General features: G+C 37.3%; 1 protein-coding gene across 13 annotated transcripts in view; it reads right to left on the bottom strand.

Annotated features, from left to right (window-relative positions):
• The window catches only part of gramd1bb (GRAM domain containing 1Bb), a 205312-nt gene that overhangs the window by 10941 nt on the left and 174454 nt on the right, over positions 1 to 19917 (bottom strand). For 8 of the 13 annotated variants that reach the window (XM_056234219.1, XM_056234211.1, XM_056234212.1 and 5 more), the window contains 9 exons: positions 15936 to 15956; positions 14648 to 14671; positions 8668 to 8752; positions 7303 to 7406; positions 4586 to 4681; positions 4425 to 4505; positions 1959 to 2074; positions 1608 to 1779; positions 1335 to 1527 (listed from right to left, as the gene is read on the bottom strand). In XM_056234219.1, the coding sequence (XP_056090194.1) occupies positions 1335 to 1527; positions 1608 to 1779; positions 1959 to 2074; positions 4425 to 4505; positions 4586 to 4681; positions 7303 to 7406; positions 8668 to 8752; positions 14648 to 14671; positions 15936 to 15956 (892 nt within the window). The remainder of the gene's footprint in view (positions 1 to 1334; positions 1528 to 1607; positions 1780 to 1958; positions 2075 to 4424; positions 4506 to 4585; positions 4682 to 7302; positions 7407 to 8667; positions 8753 to 14647; positions 14672 to 15935; positions 15957 to 19917) is intronic. The other 5 variants (XM_056234217.1, XM_056234222.1, XM_056234218.1 and 2 more) reach the window with 1 other exon arrangement.

Here is a 19917-nt window from a genome sequence, read left to right as displayed (position 1 = left end):
TTGATTTGAAAATGTGAAAGAGTGCACTTTATATTGTAATGTTTATATTTGAAAGATTTTTGCATACAATAGAATATATAGCATATCCATTTGTCCATATACATACATATATATATAATATGACATCTTCACTCTCTATTCAAATATTAGATTTTTTTTTTTACGATTATGTAAGCACATTCCTTGAAGTCAATTCTTTTATGAAACATGCCAAATTGTGCGGTCATCATTTATGACTGTCATACAAAGTTTATGTCATGCAAAAACCAGAGAGAGGCAACAAAATACTAATAACAGATTATTTGATTAGAAACAATCTGTTTCTTATCAAATAGTTGCAGGCCCTGGTATTTCTAATTTTAAGCTATTGACTGTGTGTACCGCTATTACTGTGTGTCTGTGAGATGACAAGCCTTACATTTTAATTTATTCACTTATTTATATATACTTATTTATTCACGCTTTCACTCACAGTGACTTACAAAGGAGGAACAGAGCAAGCGATTCATCTTAAGGAGGCAGTAACTCAAGAAGTGCTAGCAATATAAGCCGCTTTCCGACCAAGTAGTTACAGGAACTTAGTTATAGGAACTGTCCACTTCTAAACAGTTCTAAGAACTACTCTCCCCCAAACTCGGTTTCGCTGTTTGCGTTCGCACTGGCCAAGTGGCCATAGGAACTGGTAGGAGGGGTAAGGGAGTGACGCAAGCACGGCGGCGGCGGCGCCACATACAACAACAACAAACCAGCGTGGAGGAAGCTATCGGAATGTTCCTGTTCTGCCTTGCCGGGACCTTAATAACAGAGTACGAACGGCGGCGTTTAAAGATCTTGAGTTCTGTACAGAGAAACACAGAAGACGAAGGCTCCAGCGTAATATGATCTTAAGTAATATGATGGAAGAAGATAGAAGAGCAGAGCGCAGGAGGCAAACAAAACGACGGGTAAGTTTAGCAAGCATTAGCAATTAGCTGGTTGAATGCGTTATGTTTGTCTTAAGTTATGAGTTAGCATAGCCTACATAGGCGAATTGCAACAGACAGTGAAGAAAATGTGTTGACAGTGGGCGTGACTTATAAGTTGAACCAATCAACGTAGACCTAGGGAAAGGGAACTAAAAAAGTCCTCGCTCTAGACTAGGTACTGAAAGAGTTATAGGAACTACGGTCTGAGGAACTAAAAAATCCCCAACTTAGTCCGGTCGGAACACGCGAAAAAAAAGGTTATAGGAACGTTAGGTTCTAGGAACTGCAAAAGTCCCTCCGGTCGGAAAGCGGCTATAGTTTCAAACATCGGGGAGGAATGTAAGAAACAGTGAAAGCATTTTTCCAAACCTTCATCATGCGTCTCTGAGGAATCACTGAGATCAGTGGGTATATCCTCGTTGTCGTTGAAGTCGAGTGAAGGCGAAGGAACGGGGCCCAGAGGACTCGGCGGTTCGCTGTTCCTCTCCTCCACCAGCAGAGGGAGAGTCAGAAGATCTCCATCAGCAAGGCAGTCTGTGTACTCCTCAGCTGCAATGTCGAACTGAAACCAGCAGGGGGCACACTTTTAAAAGTAGTTTCTTAAACGGCATCTGTGCAGTGAGCTGGAGCGGGTATACTCACAGACAGTGGTGTGTCAGTGCTGCTGGGAGGTGTGGTGGAGGTGATGGTGGACTGGGTGATGGATCTCTTGTGTGTCAGAGGTGAACTGTTGTCTTGTTTGTTCTCACTGCTGCTCTTGGATGAGTTATCATTACTGACCTCGTTCTCCTCGGCTGGGATCTCCTCACAGTATCTGAACATGCATAGAGAAGCACACATGTGGTATATTTGTCCAACATTCATGTCTGTTAAACACCAAATTTGAATATGTGGGGTTTTGAACAATAGTTGTGAAAGCATGAAGGCTGCCCCTAATAGTCGACTAAACGTTAGTTGACAAGAAGCCCTACAAAGCATGCATGCTTAACTCACCCCATTGTGTTGAAATCATCATCAGGCGGCACGTAGTCTTCATCGTCACTAGTGAGTCCCAGCTCATTGCCGTAGCACTGATGTACAAAGTGCCAGAGCTCTTTAGGGCAGAGTGGCTGAACACAGAGACAGCCGTCATGAGCTCAGAAATAACACATCGTATGTTGAACTTGTCAATCCAGAAATTTTGCAGTGTGTACTTGGCAGCATGAAAAAGCAAAGTGCACACTCTTCTAAGCTGTCAAACTATTCAGTTCAGCGCAAACTCACTGACTAAACTCTGCAAAATGTCACTCTCTATGCTCTCCTGCAAAATATCCCATTATAATAATAATAAAAAACTGGCAACGCTGCACAACGAATCTCTTATTTACATCACATTTACATGTTGTTGGTTATAATTAAAGGATTCGCCAGCGTGCAAAACTTGCACTTAATAAAAACACATTTTGAGCAGATTAACATTATTTATTATTATACATTTTATTTATAGGTGCCTTACATGACACTCAAGGACACCTTACAAACACAATAAAACGATCAACATTAAACAGATAATCAACATTACAGTCTGGACAGACTGAATAAAAACATAAAAGTAATCACATAAACGCCTGCCTAAAAAGATGGGTCATAAGAAGAGATTTAAAAACACGAACGTGACTAAAGGTTCGGGAGCCCATAGAAGTTGTACGAGTTCGATGGCGAACAAGAGTGAGTGCAGAAGATGATCTTAAAGTACGAGTAGGAGTGTAAATATGATTATGAAGAAGGTCAGATAAGTATGAACGGGCAAGATTATTGAGTGGCAGATTGGTTTTTGAGCCGACAAGAAGAATTTCTGTTTTACAGCAATTAAAGGGATAGTTCACCCCAAAATGTAAACTCTGTCAGTAATTCCTCTCCCTCATGTTGTTCTAACCCCGTAAGACTTTCGTTCATCTTCGGAACACAAATGAAGATATTTTTGATTAAATCTGAGGGGTCTCACTCCTCCATAGGCTTCTAAGGGATTGAAACTTGCCGGCCCAAAAGTTATTAAAGACATCGTTAAAATAGTCCGAGTGACTACAGTGGCTCAACCTTAAAGATGAACTGAACTGAAAAAAATCTTAAGTTTATCAAGCGACGAGAATACTTTTTGTGCACAAAAAAACAAACACAAATAATGACTTTATTCAACTATTCATTTCCTTCTCTGTGGGCCTCGAGATTTTACGTAAAGTAACAGCGCAGCGCTTCTGGGTTGTACGTCACACTCATCACACACATGACCAGCGTCGGCCAATAGTGAGCCTGCGTGTGACGTACAACCCAGAAGCGCTGCGCTGTTACACTACGTGAAATCTCAAGGCCAACAGAGAAGGAAATGAATAGTTGAATAAAGTCGTTACTTTTGTTTGTTTTTTTGTGCACAAAAAGTATTCTCGTCGCTTGATAAACTTAAAGATTGAGCCACTGTAGTCACTCGGACTATTTTAACAATGTCTTTAACTTTTCTGGGCCGGCAAGTTTCGATCCCTTAGAAGCCTATGGAGGAGTGAGACAGCGCTCAGATTTAATCAAAAATATCTTAATTTGTGTCCCGAAGATGAACGAAAGTCTTACGGGGTTGGAACAACATGAGGGTGAGTAATTACTGACAGAGTTTTCATTTTGGGGTGAACTAACCCTTTAAGTTTAAGACGACTTGATGTAAACCACTCTTTAATCTCTGCTAAACAATCTGAGAGGACAGATGGAGGAAAAGTAGAGGTAGGGTTTGAGGATAGGTAAAGTTGCAATGGAATTGAATAGCACATTTCCGACAAATATTACCAAGGGGTAAAAGATAAATAATAAATAAGAGAGGACCCAAAAGTGAGCCCTGCAGAACACCCGTATTGACGTACGCAGGCTCTGATCTAAACGGCTTCAGCTGTACAAATTGAGTACGACCCGTAAAGTGGGTACCAATGATTTCAATAGACTGTCTGTCTAAAAGAATGCTGTGCGAGATAGTGTCAAATGCTGCACTCAAATCGAGCAGAATAAGTATGGATAAAAGTCCAGAGTCAGCAGCTAACAGTAAGTCATCAGAGATCTTAACTAATGCACTCTCAACACAATAAGGACAGAAACTGGATTGAAATTGCTCGAACAAACTATTATCAGAAAGATGATCCCGGACCTGGGATGCAACAATCCTTTCCAGCATTTTAGAAAGAAACGGTAGATTTGAAATGGGGCAAAATGATCAGCCCCCGGTTTCTAATATCCTGGCACAGATATTGCAGAGAGTTTCCACTTCTCATTATATCATTTCCCTAAACCCCACCAAGGCACGGGGTTTGCAGGTGTACAGTAAACATAGAATGATTGAGTTGAGAGAATCATTACTTTGTTTCCATGTCTTAAACCACTGATTGGACCTTTTTTTTCAAATTAATATCAGTATAAACAGCATTACCATGTTTATATTCTCACCTTGTCCAGCAGTGCGTTCTGCCAAAGTCTGAACATCATCATGTAAGTCCTGTCTCTCGCACCAAACGACGTGAAAAAGTGCTGAAGGGAAGATCGAGGACAACTTAACTGAATGTGTTAATGTGTGCAGTCGTATCTGAGTGCGGTTGTGTGTCTCTCACCTTCTCAGTGTCCGTGCACACCTGGATGGCATTGGGAATCAGACGCGCTGTTTTCTCTTTCGTCATGGAGCAGATGTCTTTCAGCCGTACTGTAAGCTGTTCACATGCAACAGAACAACAAAACACAACATAACTCTTCTCAGATCCAAAGGTTTTAGTAAAAGTGCCCGTATTGTGCCAGAACTCCGGCGCAAAATGAACCTTTGGTCTAATTACACATTGTTACCTAGTCAACCGTTATCTGAGATTTGTTTTCATGATTATCGAATGTAAATAGTTTTATCTCTAAAAACAGTTTAGCCTATAAAGCTAGTATAACGCTAGTATATTGGGCATAGAGTAATGACAAATAAAAATCGCTTGTTAAAGGGTCATGAAACCCCCCTCTATCAGCTCAAGTCTAGCTCATAATCTTTTTGAAAAATGCAACTTAAATGGGCGTGGATGGCTGTGTGAAGAAGGGAGGGAGTGGGTGTGGCACGGCAGGGGAGAGGGGGAACTGTCATCAGCCAGCAGTGTTGCCAGATGTACGATAATTATCGTATTTGTACAATAATTTTGACCTCTGTACAATGTACGATCAATAATGAACAATAATCTCAGAGTTTTCAGTCGTTCGTCCAAACACACATCCTACCGCTTCTCCCCCCGACCTCGAATCATTTCGCAGGCTCGCCTGCCTGCACGTACACACACACACACACACACACACAACACGGTGTCGCCCGGCCCGCACGTCAACACTGCACATTCACAAGTCTCCCGCATTAAGCATACAATTGATATATTATCGAAATATCTAAAATGTTCATAACGACCGCTTATTTAACAAAATGCAAGTAAAATGACCAGGGTTACATTTTAGACACACACTCTGAAGGGATAGAAAAGTCCTCAGGACTTGGTACCGCATTACTCGCAAGACGTAACTTGCATTGGTCATCGACAAGGCCGAAGTCCACCATTCTCCAATTCTCGAAGCTCTCTCGGGTAAAATGTTTGCGGCACTTGCGTCCCATGATGGTCTCGCTCCTTTACTACGCGATATCACAGTTTGACATGTCTGTGGAAAGATCCACGTGGTGTCATGAATAATTAAGAGACCGTGTCTTCTCATAGGATATAAAAACTCAGTCTCATTAATAATTATGAGAGACCGATGAGTCATCAACGCACTACACTGTGCACTGCCACGTCACAGCCTGCGATGAAGATTTTAAACCCGGAAGACGAAAATAGCTGGAAAAAACTCAAATTTAACCATTTTCGCCCTACTATTAAATCTAACAGATGCTAACATTGTCTTCAATGTTGTTCAACACACATACCTCTGTTAAAATCTCAGAAAATTTGGTTTAGGGTTTCATGACCCTTTAATACCACTAACAAGGCTCAAAATAGCCCCACACTAGCACGCTAGCATAATGAGGGTCCCTACCTTCAAACCGAAGCATTGAGAACTTTGTCAGTGTCCAGACAGTTTAATAAGAAGATATTTTATACATACAGTCAACTTCGCGTATTCAGGCAGAAGCCATCTTTGAAATACAGTCTTTACCAGTCGATCTACGAACACCGATCCAAGCCTGCTGTTCGCGCTCACCTTATCACAACTTATAGCTCGTTCACATTCTCACCAGCGCACTTGGATCGGCGTTCGTAGATCGACTGGTAGAGACTGTATTTCAAAGATGGCTTCTGCCTGAATACGCGAAGTTGACTGTATGTATAAAATATCTTCTTATTAAACTGTCTGGACACTGACAAAGTTCTCAATGCTTCGGTTTGAAGGTAGAGACCCTCATTATGCTAGCGTGTTAGTGTGGGGCTATTTTGAGCCTTGTTAGTGGTATTAACAAGCGATTTTTATTTGTCATTACTCTATGCCCAATATACTAGCGTTATACTAGCTTTATAGGCTAAACTGTTTTTAGAGATAAAACTATTTACATTCGATAATCATGAAAACAAATCTCAGATAACGGTTGACTAGGTAACAATGTGTAATTAGACCAAAGGTTCATTTTGCGCCGGAGTTCTCCTTTAAAGGTCCATCATTTTGTTTTAGAGGTCTCCTACAATAGGTTTACATGCATCCAAGGTAAAAAAACACTTGAATTTTCTCATAACATACATTGCAGCATCAAGTCTTTCCTCACAGTGTCTGAATCTAAACCCCTCCTTTCTGAGAGCCTTCTCTGCTCTGATTGGTCAAACGGCCCAGTGTGTTGTGATTCGTCAGAAACCAAACACTCATTACCATATCTGTATCAAGAGCTGTGTAAGATCCAGAGCTCAAATTCACAGTGATACGAACAGTAACATCGCCGTTGGTTTTACAGTATCAATTCGAGTGCGAGTCCTCATTCTGTGGAAGTGGATTTGCTTTCGCTGTGCAGAAAAGAGCATCTTCTCAACATGTCGACAACATAAACTAAACTCTTCCAGTCTCAGCTACAGCTAGTGTTTGAGGGTCAAAGTAGACATTGTTCATGAGCAGCCGATGAAGACCAAAGGGCTGGCATTATGCAAACTTGTTACAAACCGAAAGGCAGGATGTAAGACGTGGACTCGTCTCAGACAGTTCACAATCGCTTCTTTTTTGGGGGAGACGATAATCTGTGAAACTTTGCAGACCTTTTACATTCACAAACAGCTATATTCCGCACTACAGGAATGGTAATATCCCAAAAAGCATAATAGGGTGTGTATCATACCAGAGTCTCCCAGCGAAAGATGTTGCTATAAAAACAGATCCAGTTTTCGGAGAGGTAGAGGCGGCCCTGCAGGAGGATGTCCCGCTGGAGAGCGCAGGAGTAGTCTGCCAATGAGAGGACAAGGTCAGCGTTCAAAAGATGTCTCTCATGTCAAATCATTCAATTCAATATTTTTTTCCCATTATATTTCAGTTTTGTATCCGTCAAGTTCCAAATAAAATAAGAAAATAATCAAATAAATTAAGAACCTTTAAACTGTAAAGCATCTCATTCAATTATAAATGAACTATTAATTATACATTTAATACTTAATTATAGTTTTATAGTTAAATATAATTTCTTATTAATTATAAATTGACACTCTTTCAAATTCCAAGTCAAATGGAATCTAAAATTTTATAATTTTAATAACACATTTTAATGAAAATATATTAATATTAAATATCTACTTACACTAAACAAATTATACTTTGGACCAACTTAAAAAAATACTCTAATTTGTTACAGCCAAATTGATTAGTCTTTCTCAATTATATTTATGGTTTGGATCAAACCTTAAATTTGGATTTAATGTTAATCAAAAATATGTATTGTCCCAAAGACAAATACATTAATACAAAGTAAAAATATTATTTATTATATAGACAGTATTCTTAATAAATATATTTTCTTTAAACATAAGCTAAATGTATGTATTATGCAATGATTGTTAATGTGACATATATATTTACACGCACACACGCACACACACACGCACACACACACACACACACACACACACACACACACACACAAAGACACGCACGCACGCACACGCACGCACACACACGGCTTCATACAACTTAATTTCACCACAAAAAAGACTATTAGCTTTAATATTAAAGTAGAACTTTTACTTAAGATAAAAATAATAACATTAAGTTTACTTACTATAAATAAATAAAAAAACTTCAAAACTCAAAAGACCTTAATGTTTATTGTAAAAATGTTTATTGTAAAAATATGCATTTTATTTTCTGTATGTACTAAGAAAACAAAAACAATCATAAAGCCATAAGGCCAGCCAGTGTGTGTTCGGCACATCAACACTCGGATGTCAAGAGAAAATATTATTTAAACAAAATTGTTTCTATACATTTTTTTTCTATGTGGAGTTTTATTTGCTTTTAGACAAACTGAACAAAACAGCTTTCAAGTGGAAGCCATGATTTTTCGCTTTTTCCAGTGTATAATACAAAAATCAACTAGGTGACCAAAATTTGTAAAATATTGTTCACAGGTATTTACTTTAGCTCTCTCTTATCATGAATACTATGTCAAAATGCTAATTTGAAGTCTTTGATTAGTTAATGATCACACTCTTACCCACAATAAGACGCTCTGTGTCCGGCAACTGCTTGAAGAGCTTCCTGAAGTCTTCATTACGCTGCTTATATGTGGGACTGAGGACCTACAACACAAATAAAGCAGCAGATGAGGAACACACACACACTCGCAGTAAGAAACAGCCGTTCTGCTCTTTCACACAGCTGATGTTCAGTCAAACGCTGGTTTAGTTTTGCCATGCAGCAGCCAGCGTGAGATGAACCACAATGAGTTCATTCCCAGTGTGTCGCGACAGAAGACGCGAGTAAACGACGTGTGTTAATGAGCCAAAGTACAGCAGGCATCATTAACAGCAGAGCAAAAGTAGACAAATGCTCTAAGACAAGACAAAACAATCACGTTCGATTTTGATAAGAGTCTTGAAATCAACAGTGTAAAATGGTGATCCTTACACGCAATATCGAACGTGATACTCTATTGCCACGGAAGAAACAACAACAACAACAACAACAATAATCTTATGAGAAATACCTTTAAAATATCACAAATACCTTTAGAACTAAACAGAAATTAAGGCAACTATGTTTATATTAATATTACATAGGAATAAGTGGTTTAGAGAATTAATGAATGGAAGGATGGACGTATTATATTATATCAATTTATTTGCTGAATTCTATTTAAAAAATATGAAATTAACATTAAATATATAGACAGTACTGACACTGTTAACATTTAATAAATTGTTTTTAAATGGTAATTTCTCAATATTACAATGAGTAAGTACCCGTATATATATATATATATATAAACACACGGTTAATTTTTCAATATTAAAATGAGTAAGTACCGGAGTATATATGAAGAGTTCAGATGCAAAAGCCTCTAAATGCCATCTGAAATTTTCTTCTAAAATGATCATTTTTATCAAGCTCTTATATTTCAGTTCAATAATTTCACTTAAATGGCAAGAAAAATTACCCATTAATTGTCATTTAAGTGAAATTACTGAATTTAAATATACGAGCTTGATAAAAATGATAATTTTAGATCATTTTCACTTAAATGGCAAGAAAAATTACCCATTAATTGTCATTTAAGTGAAATTACTGAATTTAAATATACGAGCTTGATAAAAATGATCATTTTAGAAGAAAATTTCAGATGGCATTTAGAGGCTTTTGCATCTGAACTCTTCATATATATATATATATATATATATATATATATATATATATTCCTAAATGTATGATATTAACATATAGAGAGAACTGACATTTAAGTGCTAGCATTTTAATTTAATGTTTTTTCTATCTTATACCAAGTTAAAGAGTAATTAATTAAAATATATTAAATATTTGTATTATTGTTTTTTATTATATTTATTTATATTATATAAATATTTGTTTAACTTATAAGAATAAAAACTGACTTTATGTATGTACAATATTGTACAGGGCTCGATCAATCGGTCAAATCGGTCATTCACTTGTCAGAGTAAAAAATTTACTTGTCCGGCAAAAAAAAGAAGATTTTTGGTGGTGTAAATAAAATGTATTCTGAAGCAATATTCTCATCAGAGTTCTATCAGCTTTTACATACTTAAATCTCCAGATTTTTTTATATTTACCCCAGGGTGTTTATAAAGGCTTTAATAATAATAATAATAAAAAAACCTTATCAAATGCATCATGTTTGATGTCAAATTCCTACATTTGAACAATAAAAGCAATTATAATAAAAAAAATAAAAAAAAACTATAGGGCTGTTACCAATCAAATTAAATCATTTAAACTGCAATAAATAGTGTTATGAGTTTGATGTTTCATTGAGTAACAAACCGCCGCTGTTGCTTTGAGAATGCGCGATAGTTCTGCTGTGATCTTTGTTTGGAACTATTTTCGTTGGTGAAACAGAACAAAAAAAAGTTAATATTGTGTCTAAAATATAAGTGACTTAATATTAACTACTTGTTTATTGACCTATAAAATCAATATAACATTTGCAGTCGTTATAATATTCAGCAAAATAGCTCCCTTGGTCGTGTTATGTTGCATAACTATATCATGCGTTATAAATAAATGCAAAAAATCTACTTTTTGAATCTTTACCACAGTATGTTTCTTCTTATAAAGTGAGTATTTTATACTGTAACGCTCATTTGTTTTGATTTCTCAGTTGCCGTTTACACGGAATACAATAAAATTAGGATCATTCTCGCGTTTCGATGCTTTTCTAGTTGTTTTTTGTCAGAAGTTTTAATCAGGCTGCTTGTCCGTTCGGAAAAGTTAAATTCTCTTTCACTTAAATAAAATAAAAATAAAAATCCACTTGTCCCAAGCGTTAATGTCAAGCCCTGCTGTATACACTGTATATACACAATCGTTTTTATTATATATTTAAATAACTTTAATGCTGTACACTGCCCTATTACAATCAACAGTGGACCCTACTCTAGTCTTCTGCTGAATCTTTATGGAGACTCACGGCAGGTATTTCCTCATCCTGGTACGGGTCGTCCCTCGGGCCCCAGTGCCGGTCTGAACCCTGAACTAACCATCCCGCCAAAGCCTCCTCCAGCTCCATTAGTGTCTCCCAGTCCTCCTGCGAGTCCAGTGATGAATCCATGCTTCGGTTTCTCTCTCGTACTACAGCCAACGGATCGATCAGTTCATCAATGACAAGATCCTGAGAATATTTTGGATTCGGATGGGTCTGTAAATAAGTATCCCAGACTCAGTCGCTCCTTCAAAGGTTTGTCTACGCTATCGCAGATGTTCATCAGGGTGTGACGTCCTCTATCAGGGTGTGTGTGAGTGTCTGGCTCTTCAGTTGTGGCTCGCAACACTCACACGCAAGTGGCCTTTAGTAACCAGGGCAGACGGATGCTTTATTATGCTGCTGTTTGTTCCAGTTTGCTGCTGCAAACATGTCCGTCTTGATTCTTCATCCTTTTTTTGAGCTGTAAACGCGGTGACTAAAGGGTTGATAAAGGAGGAACATCCAAGTTACTTCCGCAAGCGATCATTAATCGTTACCTCAGTATGCAATGGCCACTAATATCAGGTTGTTGGCTTTCAGAGAATGTTCTTCTGGGAGTTTAGTCCATTAGTCCTCAGAGTTTGTGCTTGTTTTTTGTATTCACCAGTTGTTGCTGCTAGACTTCAAATGGTCTTCGAAAATGACAAATAAAGACCATCTGGAAACTCTCTGTGCCAATTCCTTTGGTTATCGTGTCCTTTTTTTGGATCATTTACGTGTTCTAATGTAGGATTCACACCTCCATCTCTCAACCCCAACCTCGACTCACTTGTGCCTTCTCATTTGTGCTGTCAGACACCTAAAGATAACCAAGAACAAAGACTGACACATGATCTCCAGCAGTCATGGGATTCTGCTTGTGTGAGCGACAACTTTAATCTCCGTCCCAAAAGTATTCTCTCTTCAGCGGTTATACATTAATAACCATAAAGGCGAATGGATAGTTTCTCCCAATGGAGAATCAGATATCCAATAACCTTCCAGTGGAGATCCAGAGCAGCAGAAGATAGTTTGGAGCACAACAGCTCTATCTGATTTATGTAGAGCTGGATGTGTGTGTGTGTGTGTTTACTCCTGGCGATGAGCATGTAAAGTTGGTTATATATTAACTGAAAGAGTAAATAATGAGAGACGCCGGCGGCTGGTACCAAGAGTGGGTGTGACAACTCCAATAATGTCATCAGGGGATCAGTTTGTTGTCAGAGGCACGCGAGACAATGTCTAGTGTGCAAACTTTCAGGGTGCGATCTGTTACGGTTAGTCTTTCGCAACTCAAATGGTCTTTTATGTGCAAATGTCAACCTTAAAGGGGATAGCTCACCCAAAAATGAAAATGAAGTCATCATTTACTCACCCACATGTTTCACCAGACTTTCTTTCTTCTGTGGAAGATACTTTAAAGAGTGTTGGTGACTAAAACATTTTGGTGACCATTGATTTTCATTGTATGGAGAAACAGAAGAAAAAGTGAGCAAATGATGTCAGAATTTTAATTTTTTTGGTGATTTATCCCTTTAAAACACACTAAAGTAGTAATGTTATATACAGTATGTGTGATCTATATCTATAGTAAAGCCATATATAATACCAGTACAGATGTTTTGTTAGTAACTAATTAATAATAATAACTGTTTTCTATGGTTACCGCCTCAAGTAAACACAACTTCAGTTCACACGCATTTATTTGAGTTTCGGGTGAAAGTACTGTATGTACTCTGAGTAACTTTGAAATATTGAACTTTTGAAATGTTCCTTAAAACGTACAATTATGGGCCAGATTTACTAACAGCGCAGGCCAGCGCAAACCCTATTTTGGTGTTAAAAAACTACTGTCAGCATTTACTAAAGACAGAATTAGTGCTGAAAAGATGTGGACAGGGTTATTTTTGCGGCTGACATTTTTATTATCTTGGTAGATTGCATTGGTCATTATGGAAATGATCCGGCTGCGTCTGTATTCTTTAATTTGCGTGTCGTTTAGATCACGCGCAGAACTTTCCATTCCCATCGGCACTTTTATGGGATTGAGCTCTCTTTGCCCTTTGAAAATTTGCCCTGATTAGTAAAGCTGGCCCTAAAAGTCTTTATCATTTGTCTCATATACGATTTATTGTTTTAGCATACATATGAGACTTCCCAAACCAAGACTTCCATTGCGAGAGTTCAAACCTTAAAGTTTGATCCATCAGACAAAAATGAACATTTTAAAGAATGTTGGTGACCGAACAGTGTTGGTGACCATTGACTGAAGAAAGAATGTAATACAGTAAAAATGTAAAAAAATCTCATTGAATCATTTGGATGCAGCGCAAAAATGTGTGATGATCACAACAATACAATGAAAAGGCCTTTGTGTGACACGTCTGCTCTGGGATAATGTTACACAACCTCTTTCGATTCACACTCCCTGTTTATGACTTTCCCAATTCTACCTCGAAAGTGGTGAGAACAAATGTGTCATGAAACTGCTGCCTTAAAATAAACTACTTCATACAAGCTTTGTACAGTGTCAGATGACATCGAGCTGTAATAATCAGCTCTAATCAACATAATCTGCAACACAACAATGCAGTGGCCATGCAATTTGGTGGCCAGTGGGCTTCAGAACGGTTGAGATGTAAATTCACAGGGCCATGGGAGATCATCACTGCCCATATGAACACACAGACGCACATATACACTCCACAGACAATGCATCAAAAATGTACACCACTTATAAATATGCCACCGCATGAGATCCTGCTGCTGAACTGCCCAGTGTGCATTTAGTATGCATCAAACAACTCACATCCATGCATGTGCAGTGTTATCAACCAATCACATCCCGCCGCTGAGAACCAGAGCCAATCAGAGAGATGCACAGTCTATTTACTGCGACTCTCTAACGCTGGCGCCATGCAGGTTCTTGTGAAAAAGAAGTGCGCTTAATTGAATTGAATCTGCGCTTGTAGTGTACTTTAAGTCTTAAAAGTATATTTGTTAAAAGACTGTGCTTGCAGATAATATAATATTAATGAAATAAAAAGCCATTTAAATACACTTAAAGAGAGTACACTTGCATGATTGCTTCTTAACACACTTAAGTGCACTTTTTAAAAGTGTGCTTTGTATTAATGCCAAATTAAATGTTGTACTTTAAAGTACATTTTAAATCATTATGGCTGAATAATCTTTTGTCGTGCTTTAATGATGTACACTTCTTTTGATGTGTTACATGTTAAGTATTTAATTATAATTTTAACTGTATACAACTTTTTAAAAGTGTGGTAAAGTGTACTTTTTCACAAGAGGGTATTAATGCCGTGCATTGTGTGTTTTAGCCTTTGGTTTAATGCAGTCAGGTGGGAAGATGCTATGATTGGGTCATTAGAGGAGCACACGCATGCCAAAGCCTGTTAGAGCCACAGTTCAGTCCTCACTCCTCATACTGACGCTCGTGTGACAGGAAACAGGAAGTGGAGTGTAAAATCATGCTTACTCTGAGAATGTGCTGTCTCTCATGCTGAAGAGAAAAAGTGAACGAAAAAGAGAGAGAGAGAGAAGAGAGGAGCAGACAAAAAGATCCACAGACAGAAAAAGAAAGCAAAGATAAAGGACTGAAGAAAAAAGGAAGATATTGTGGAATGAAAAGTGATTGAAACTAGATTATGATACAACTCCGCTCTCTTGTGGCTAATGGTAAAAAAAAGAATAAAAAAAATTGATATTTGTATTATGCAATACAGAGCCCGGGATAAAAAATGTTTTATTTACTGGTCGTCCTCTCGTTTTAGTAAATCATGGCTATGATTTCATAATTCGTCCTTGTTTTCAGTAAACCATACACACAATATAATACTTTGTTCCCTCAATTTAGTAAATCATGGCCACGTTGTACTCATCTGTTCCCTGGTTGTGCTTTAGCTATAAAACAAGGGAATGAATTAAAACAACATGGCCACGATTTAGCTAACCAAGAAAAAAATTATTATATCGTGCACACAATTTAAAAGGGAATGAATTAGTAAAACGTGATGACGTATTAATAAGTCATGGGAACGATATGCATATTTTTCCCGCATGTCATGTGTGGGGCTCCGCACTATAATGATAATTAATGATATAACATAAAAAGTATTCAAAGTTAATGTAATTGCTATAACAAGTACATAGTATGTATGCAGAACAGGACTGTAGAATAAAGTGCTTTAATTGTTCCTTTAGGCAAAAGTACCTCATAGTACCATGTAAATACTAATATGTTGCTATGAATTTCTTACACATTATGTGATACACAACACTGTTGACCCAAAACTTGAAGAGGCGGATGGTTGTAATCAGTCACAGTGACACATAGATGTAAAATATGAGGAAATTGATAACAAGATCGTGAGTCCGATAATATTTGCAGCTGAACCACTGAATGACAGAGGAAAGAGCAACAGATCTGTAAATCATTATTAAAACAACACAATAATTCTCGTTTGTTCACGTCTGACACACGCAAAGTCAATTTGAAAGTAATTCTCTATTTTAAAAAACCCCCCCAACCTATTATAAAACAATAATTAAATAATAAATAAAATTAATTAAATTAAATTATCCTGTTCCCTTGCTCAAGCAATATCATGTTACTGTAACACAAAGAACGCACTGTGTAGTAACATTTATGGCAAGGTGGACACACAATCAATAGTACAAGTATCACACACACACACACACACACACACACACGCACCCACGAACACACACGCACACACACACAATTAATAGGAAGTGTGACTTACGTTGTACCAGCTCTGGCTTTTCTGAAAGAGAAGGAGAAGAAGATTATTATATTACGGAGAGCAAAAGAGTAGCATTATTTGCAAACGCCCCCTCACACACAGAGTGTGTGTTCACAGAGCGAGGGCCTGTCATGTGGCAGCTGCTGAAGTCTGTTAGACTGACATTTGCCTTCACTGCATAATTACACATGTATTCATCATTTGGCCTTTCCACAAATAGAGTGATACAAAGATAGATGGCTAAATGAGCAGTTTCAAAGGTGAAATGGCATGGGAATAAGACAAATTCACACCCGTATGAACCAAAATAGAAACTTAAAGAGACTTTTCAGGGGGTGTTTGTGTACAGGCGTGACATCACTACCGCTCTATTTATAACTCAACACAGTCCAGCTCAGTCTAGATGTTTCACTCAGGACAAAAAATCTATTTAAATGTCTGTAGGTTGATATCGGTTAGTTTCAAGGCAATCGATATGCTAGTTTACAGCTAAATGATAAACATATAAACAGTATTAAAATAAACTTTTAGTAAATAGACATATTTAAAATGAGCTTTCTCCTGAAAATTGGACCAAAAATATTGATGACATCAGCTCTTGCTTAGAGGGAAATCGAATAGCGACTTTATATTTCGCAATTGCAAATTTACATCTCATACTTTTGACTTTAAATTGCAATGACATTTTGATATTTCTCCATTGTCTCATTATGACTTTTTTTTTGTAATTATGACTTTATATCTTGCAAATTGACTTCATTAGTCGTAATTGTGACAATTATGACATTGTCTCAAAATGTGACTATTTTTCGTAATTATGACTTTATATCTTGCAAATTAACTTTGTAATTATGAATTTAGATCTTACAATGACTATTTCTTGTAATTATGCATTTGTGTCTCGCAATGAGACTATCATAATTTGACGGTATATCTCATAATGTGACTATTTTTCGTAATTATGACATTATGTCTTGCAATGTCACTATTTTTTATAATTATGACTATACCTGGCAAAGTAAATTTATTAGTTGTAGATATTACTTTGTATCTATTCACTACATTATTCACTTTTTGTAATTATGACATTGTATATAACAATGTCCCTTTATTTCTCATAATTGGCTATATCTTACAAAAGTGTCCATTTCTCATAATTATTACATTATATCTCAAAATTTGACTTTATTTCTCATAATTATTACATTATATCTTAGATTTTATTACAGAAATTGTCACGCAATGTGACAATTTCTTTTAATTATGACTTTATATCTTGCAAAGTGAGTCGCCAGGCTGTGACATTAACTATCCGACCCCAACTTTCAAAAGGAGCAACACAGGACATAAACTTGCACTCGTCGAAAACATTTCATGGGGTCTTTAAGGGCACAATTACCGGCCTAGCAAACAACTCATGGAAAAAAATAATGTTCTTGCCAACAGAAAAGGTAGTGTGAGATACATGTCTTTCCAAAAACAGTCTGAATTATGGAGATAAACTAGTTTTACAGACTTCATAATCTTAATAAAATAAAATGGGGGAATCACTTAAGCCGAAGACAAATTCTCACGCTTTATTCGTTTGTAAAGCTACGACACATAATGGGCTCACTTGTTTTATAGTCTTGGTTAAAGTGAGCAGACAAAACGACAAGAAGTGTGTGTCAGCCGATAAGCCATTCAATTAGCCTACTGCTCTAAAAAGAAGGACACCTGTGTGTGTGTGTGTGTGTGTGTGTGTGTGTGTTACTGTGAAAGATAAGCCTGACCTGCAGCACACAGCTCAAGTTGTGTCTCGTCCATGACCCTTTAAACCTATAGATAAACTCACACAGACCTGCTAACACACATACTGGTCTATTCCGTCAAGGCTCGGGGATTGGGCGGTTTAATGTGGGCTAATCTGATCTAAACTCAAGAGAGGTGTGAGACGGGTCCTTCGTGTGTACATATGGACAGAGAGAGAGAGAGAGAGAGAGAGAGAGAGAGAGAGAGAAGAATAGTTCAGGAGTGCTAACACGGATGAACTAACACTTAAGGTATAGTGTTAGTTCAGGGGTCAATCGAAGAACAACATGAAATGCTTACTTTAATCAGGTTTAATCTGTCATACTGTAAAACAATGAAAACAGAATGAAAAAGAAAAACAGAGAAACTGGAAGCTCATTTAATGCATTCGGCACATGCCGTTATCCAAAGTGTGTTCCCTAGGAATCGAACCCGTGACCTTGGCGTTGCTCGCGTCCGTCAGCCGCCTACCTAACAGCATTTTAAAGCATCATAAGAACACTCCTATAAAATAAAATAAAAAAATGAAATAAGAATCCATAATAGAGGACCGAGTAGAGAGAAATGTCTATTAAAATAATACCAAACAAAATCTATAAAAGTGCCCTTACTAAATCCAACCTACATGCAATTTGAATTATTTCTTGTCTTATTAATTCGATTATCGAGTCATTATCATAGCATCATACTAACTGTTGGAATCACATGTACTTCACAAAGAAAGAAAGAAAGAAAGAAAGAAAGAAAGAAAGAAAGAAAGAAAGAAAGAAAGAAAGAACGATCTATGGTCTGTTTTACATGGGATTGATTAATAATTAAAAGATTTACTCTTTTACTAAATTATCGATCAGAAAACAGTCAGGAATTCCCTCAATCTACTAGATAAATCATTACCTCTCTGAAAAGACTCATGACTCATGGGACAAATACAGTAGAGCTGATTATTCAAGGATTTCATCACACAGCATTCGAAAGTCATATAGATTAAAACTGCTGGAAGTTTTGCATGTCAAATTTTTACCCACAATTTAAAAGAATGCACTTATATCCGTGTTATTAAAATCTCTTTCATATAGGCATACATAAAGACGGTCCTCTCCTGATGCTGGCCATGATGACATCACACACTGTTTTCCTTAATCTTCCCGACATGGCAACCATGCACACATGCTTTCTCTAGGATGCAGAAAATGCACTGATGATCTGAAGACACAGGCAAACATGTGCGTCGCAGTTTAGCGATCTCCGTGGCGAATGAGTGCAATACAGCCAGTCTGTGTTTCTTCACGAGACAGCTTGTGCTGTTTACCAATAAATCTACAATCAATTATTCTCAGAGCCGAACTGTAATAAATCAGCCTGGTCTCATTATTAATGCATAGGCATTAATACATAACATTTACAGGTACAAAGCGTGCATTTTCAATGCTGAAACGTACAATTTGGACGTATTAACAACATTCAAACGTAACCATTATTGCGTATTTACAGCTAAATAAAACATTTATGAATCTTTATATCACAAAGATATTTAGAATAATTGCCCTTTTTACCATTTTATAGACACATTTTTAGATCCCTTAACCCTACCCCAAACAACAAAACAATTTTATAGATGATATAAAAAGAATACATGAAACATAATAAGAAGAAATAAAGAAATGTGTAGGAAATTTAAGGTTTTAGTAACACTATATGTACAGTATATATAACAAGTATAGTCAGATTTGGTTTCGATTTTCCTGGCTGTGTCTAAAATCACCCGGATACTCTTAAATAGGGCACTATTTGAGGGGACAGCCATTTATAGTGGTGTCCGAAACCATAGTGGACGCTATCGAGTGCACTCATTCAATCCCACAATGCACCACAATAACGAGCGTACAACCGATAGTGTGCAACTCAATGGCTAGAGAATACCCATAATGCACTGTGAGAGGCATGCCGAATGAATTCCTGCGTCTCGGCAGAAGATGGCGCCTAAAGCTGAATCATCCATCCATACATTCAAACCGCTGGTCCAATGTGGCTACAGCGTAATATCATACAGGTATTAATTCAGTTTTAATTTATTGATTAATAAACAGCAAGCACAAACTATGGAAAAGCGGCAGGCCTTCCAGCGCACTCAGTGTCCGAATTCACTCACTCGTTTTCATTCACTCCCTCAAGTGAACTATATTAGTGGAGT

The sequence above is a fragment of the Rhinichthys klamathensis genome, unplaced genomic scaffold, assembly GCF_029890125.1.
Source record: "Rhinichthys klamathensis goyatoka isolate OS25496 unplaced genomic scaffold, OSU_Roscu_1.1 h1tg000391l_1, whole genome shotgun sequence".
Classification (NCBI taxonomy): domain Eukaryota; kingdom Metazoa; phylum Chordata; class Actinopteri; order Cypriniformes; family Leuciscidae; genus Rhinichthys; species Rhinichthys klamathensis.
This window is presented reverse-complemented; position numbering and strand designations above follow the sequence as displayed.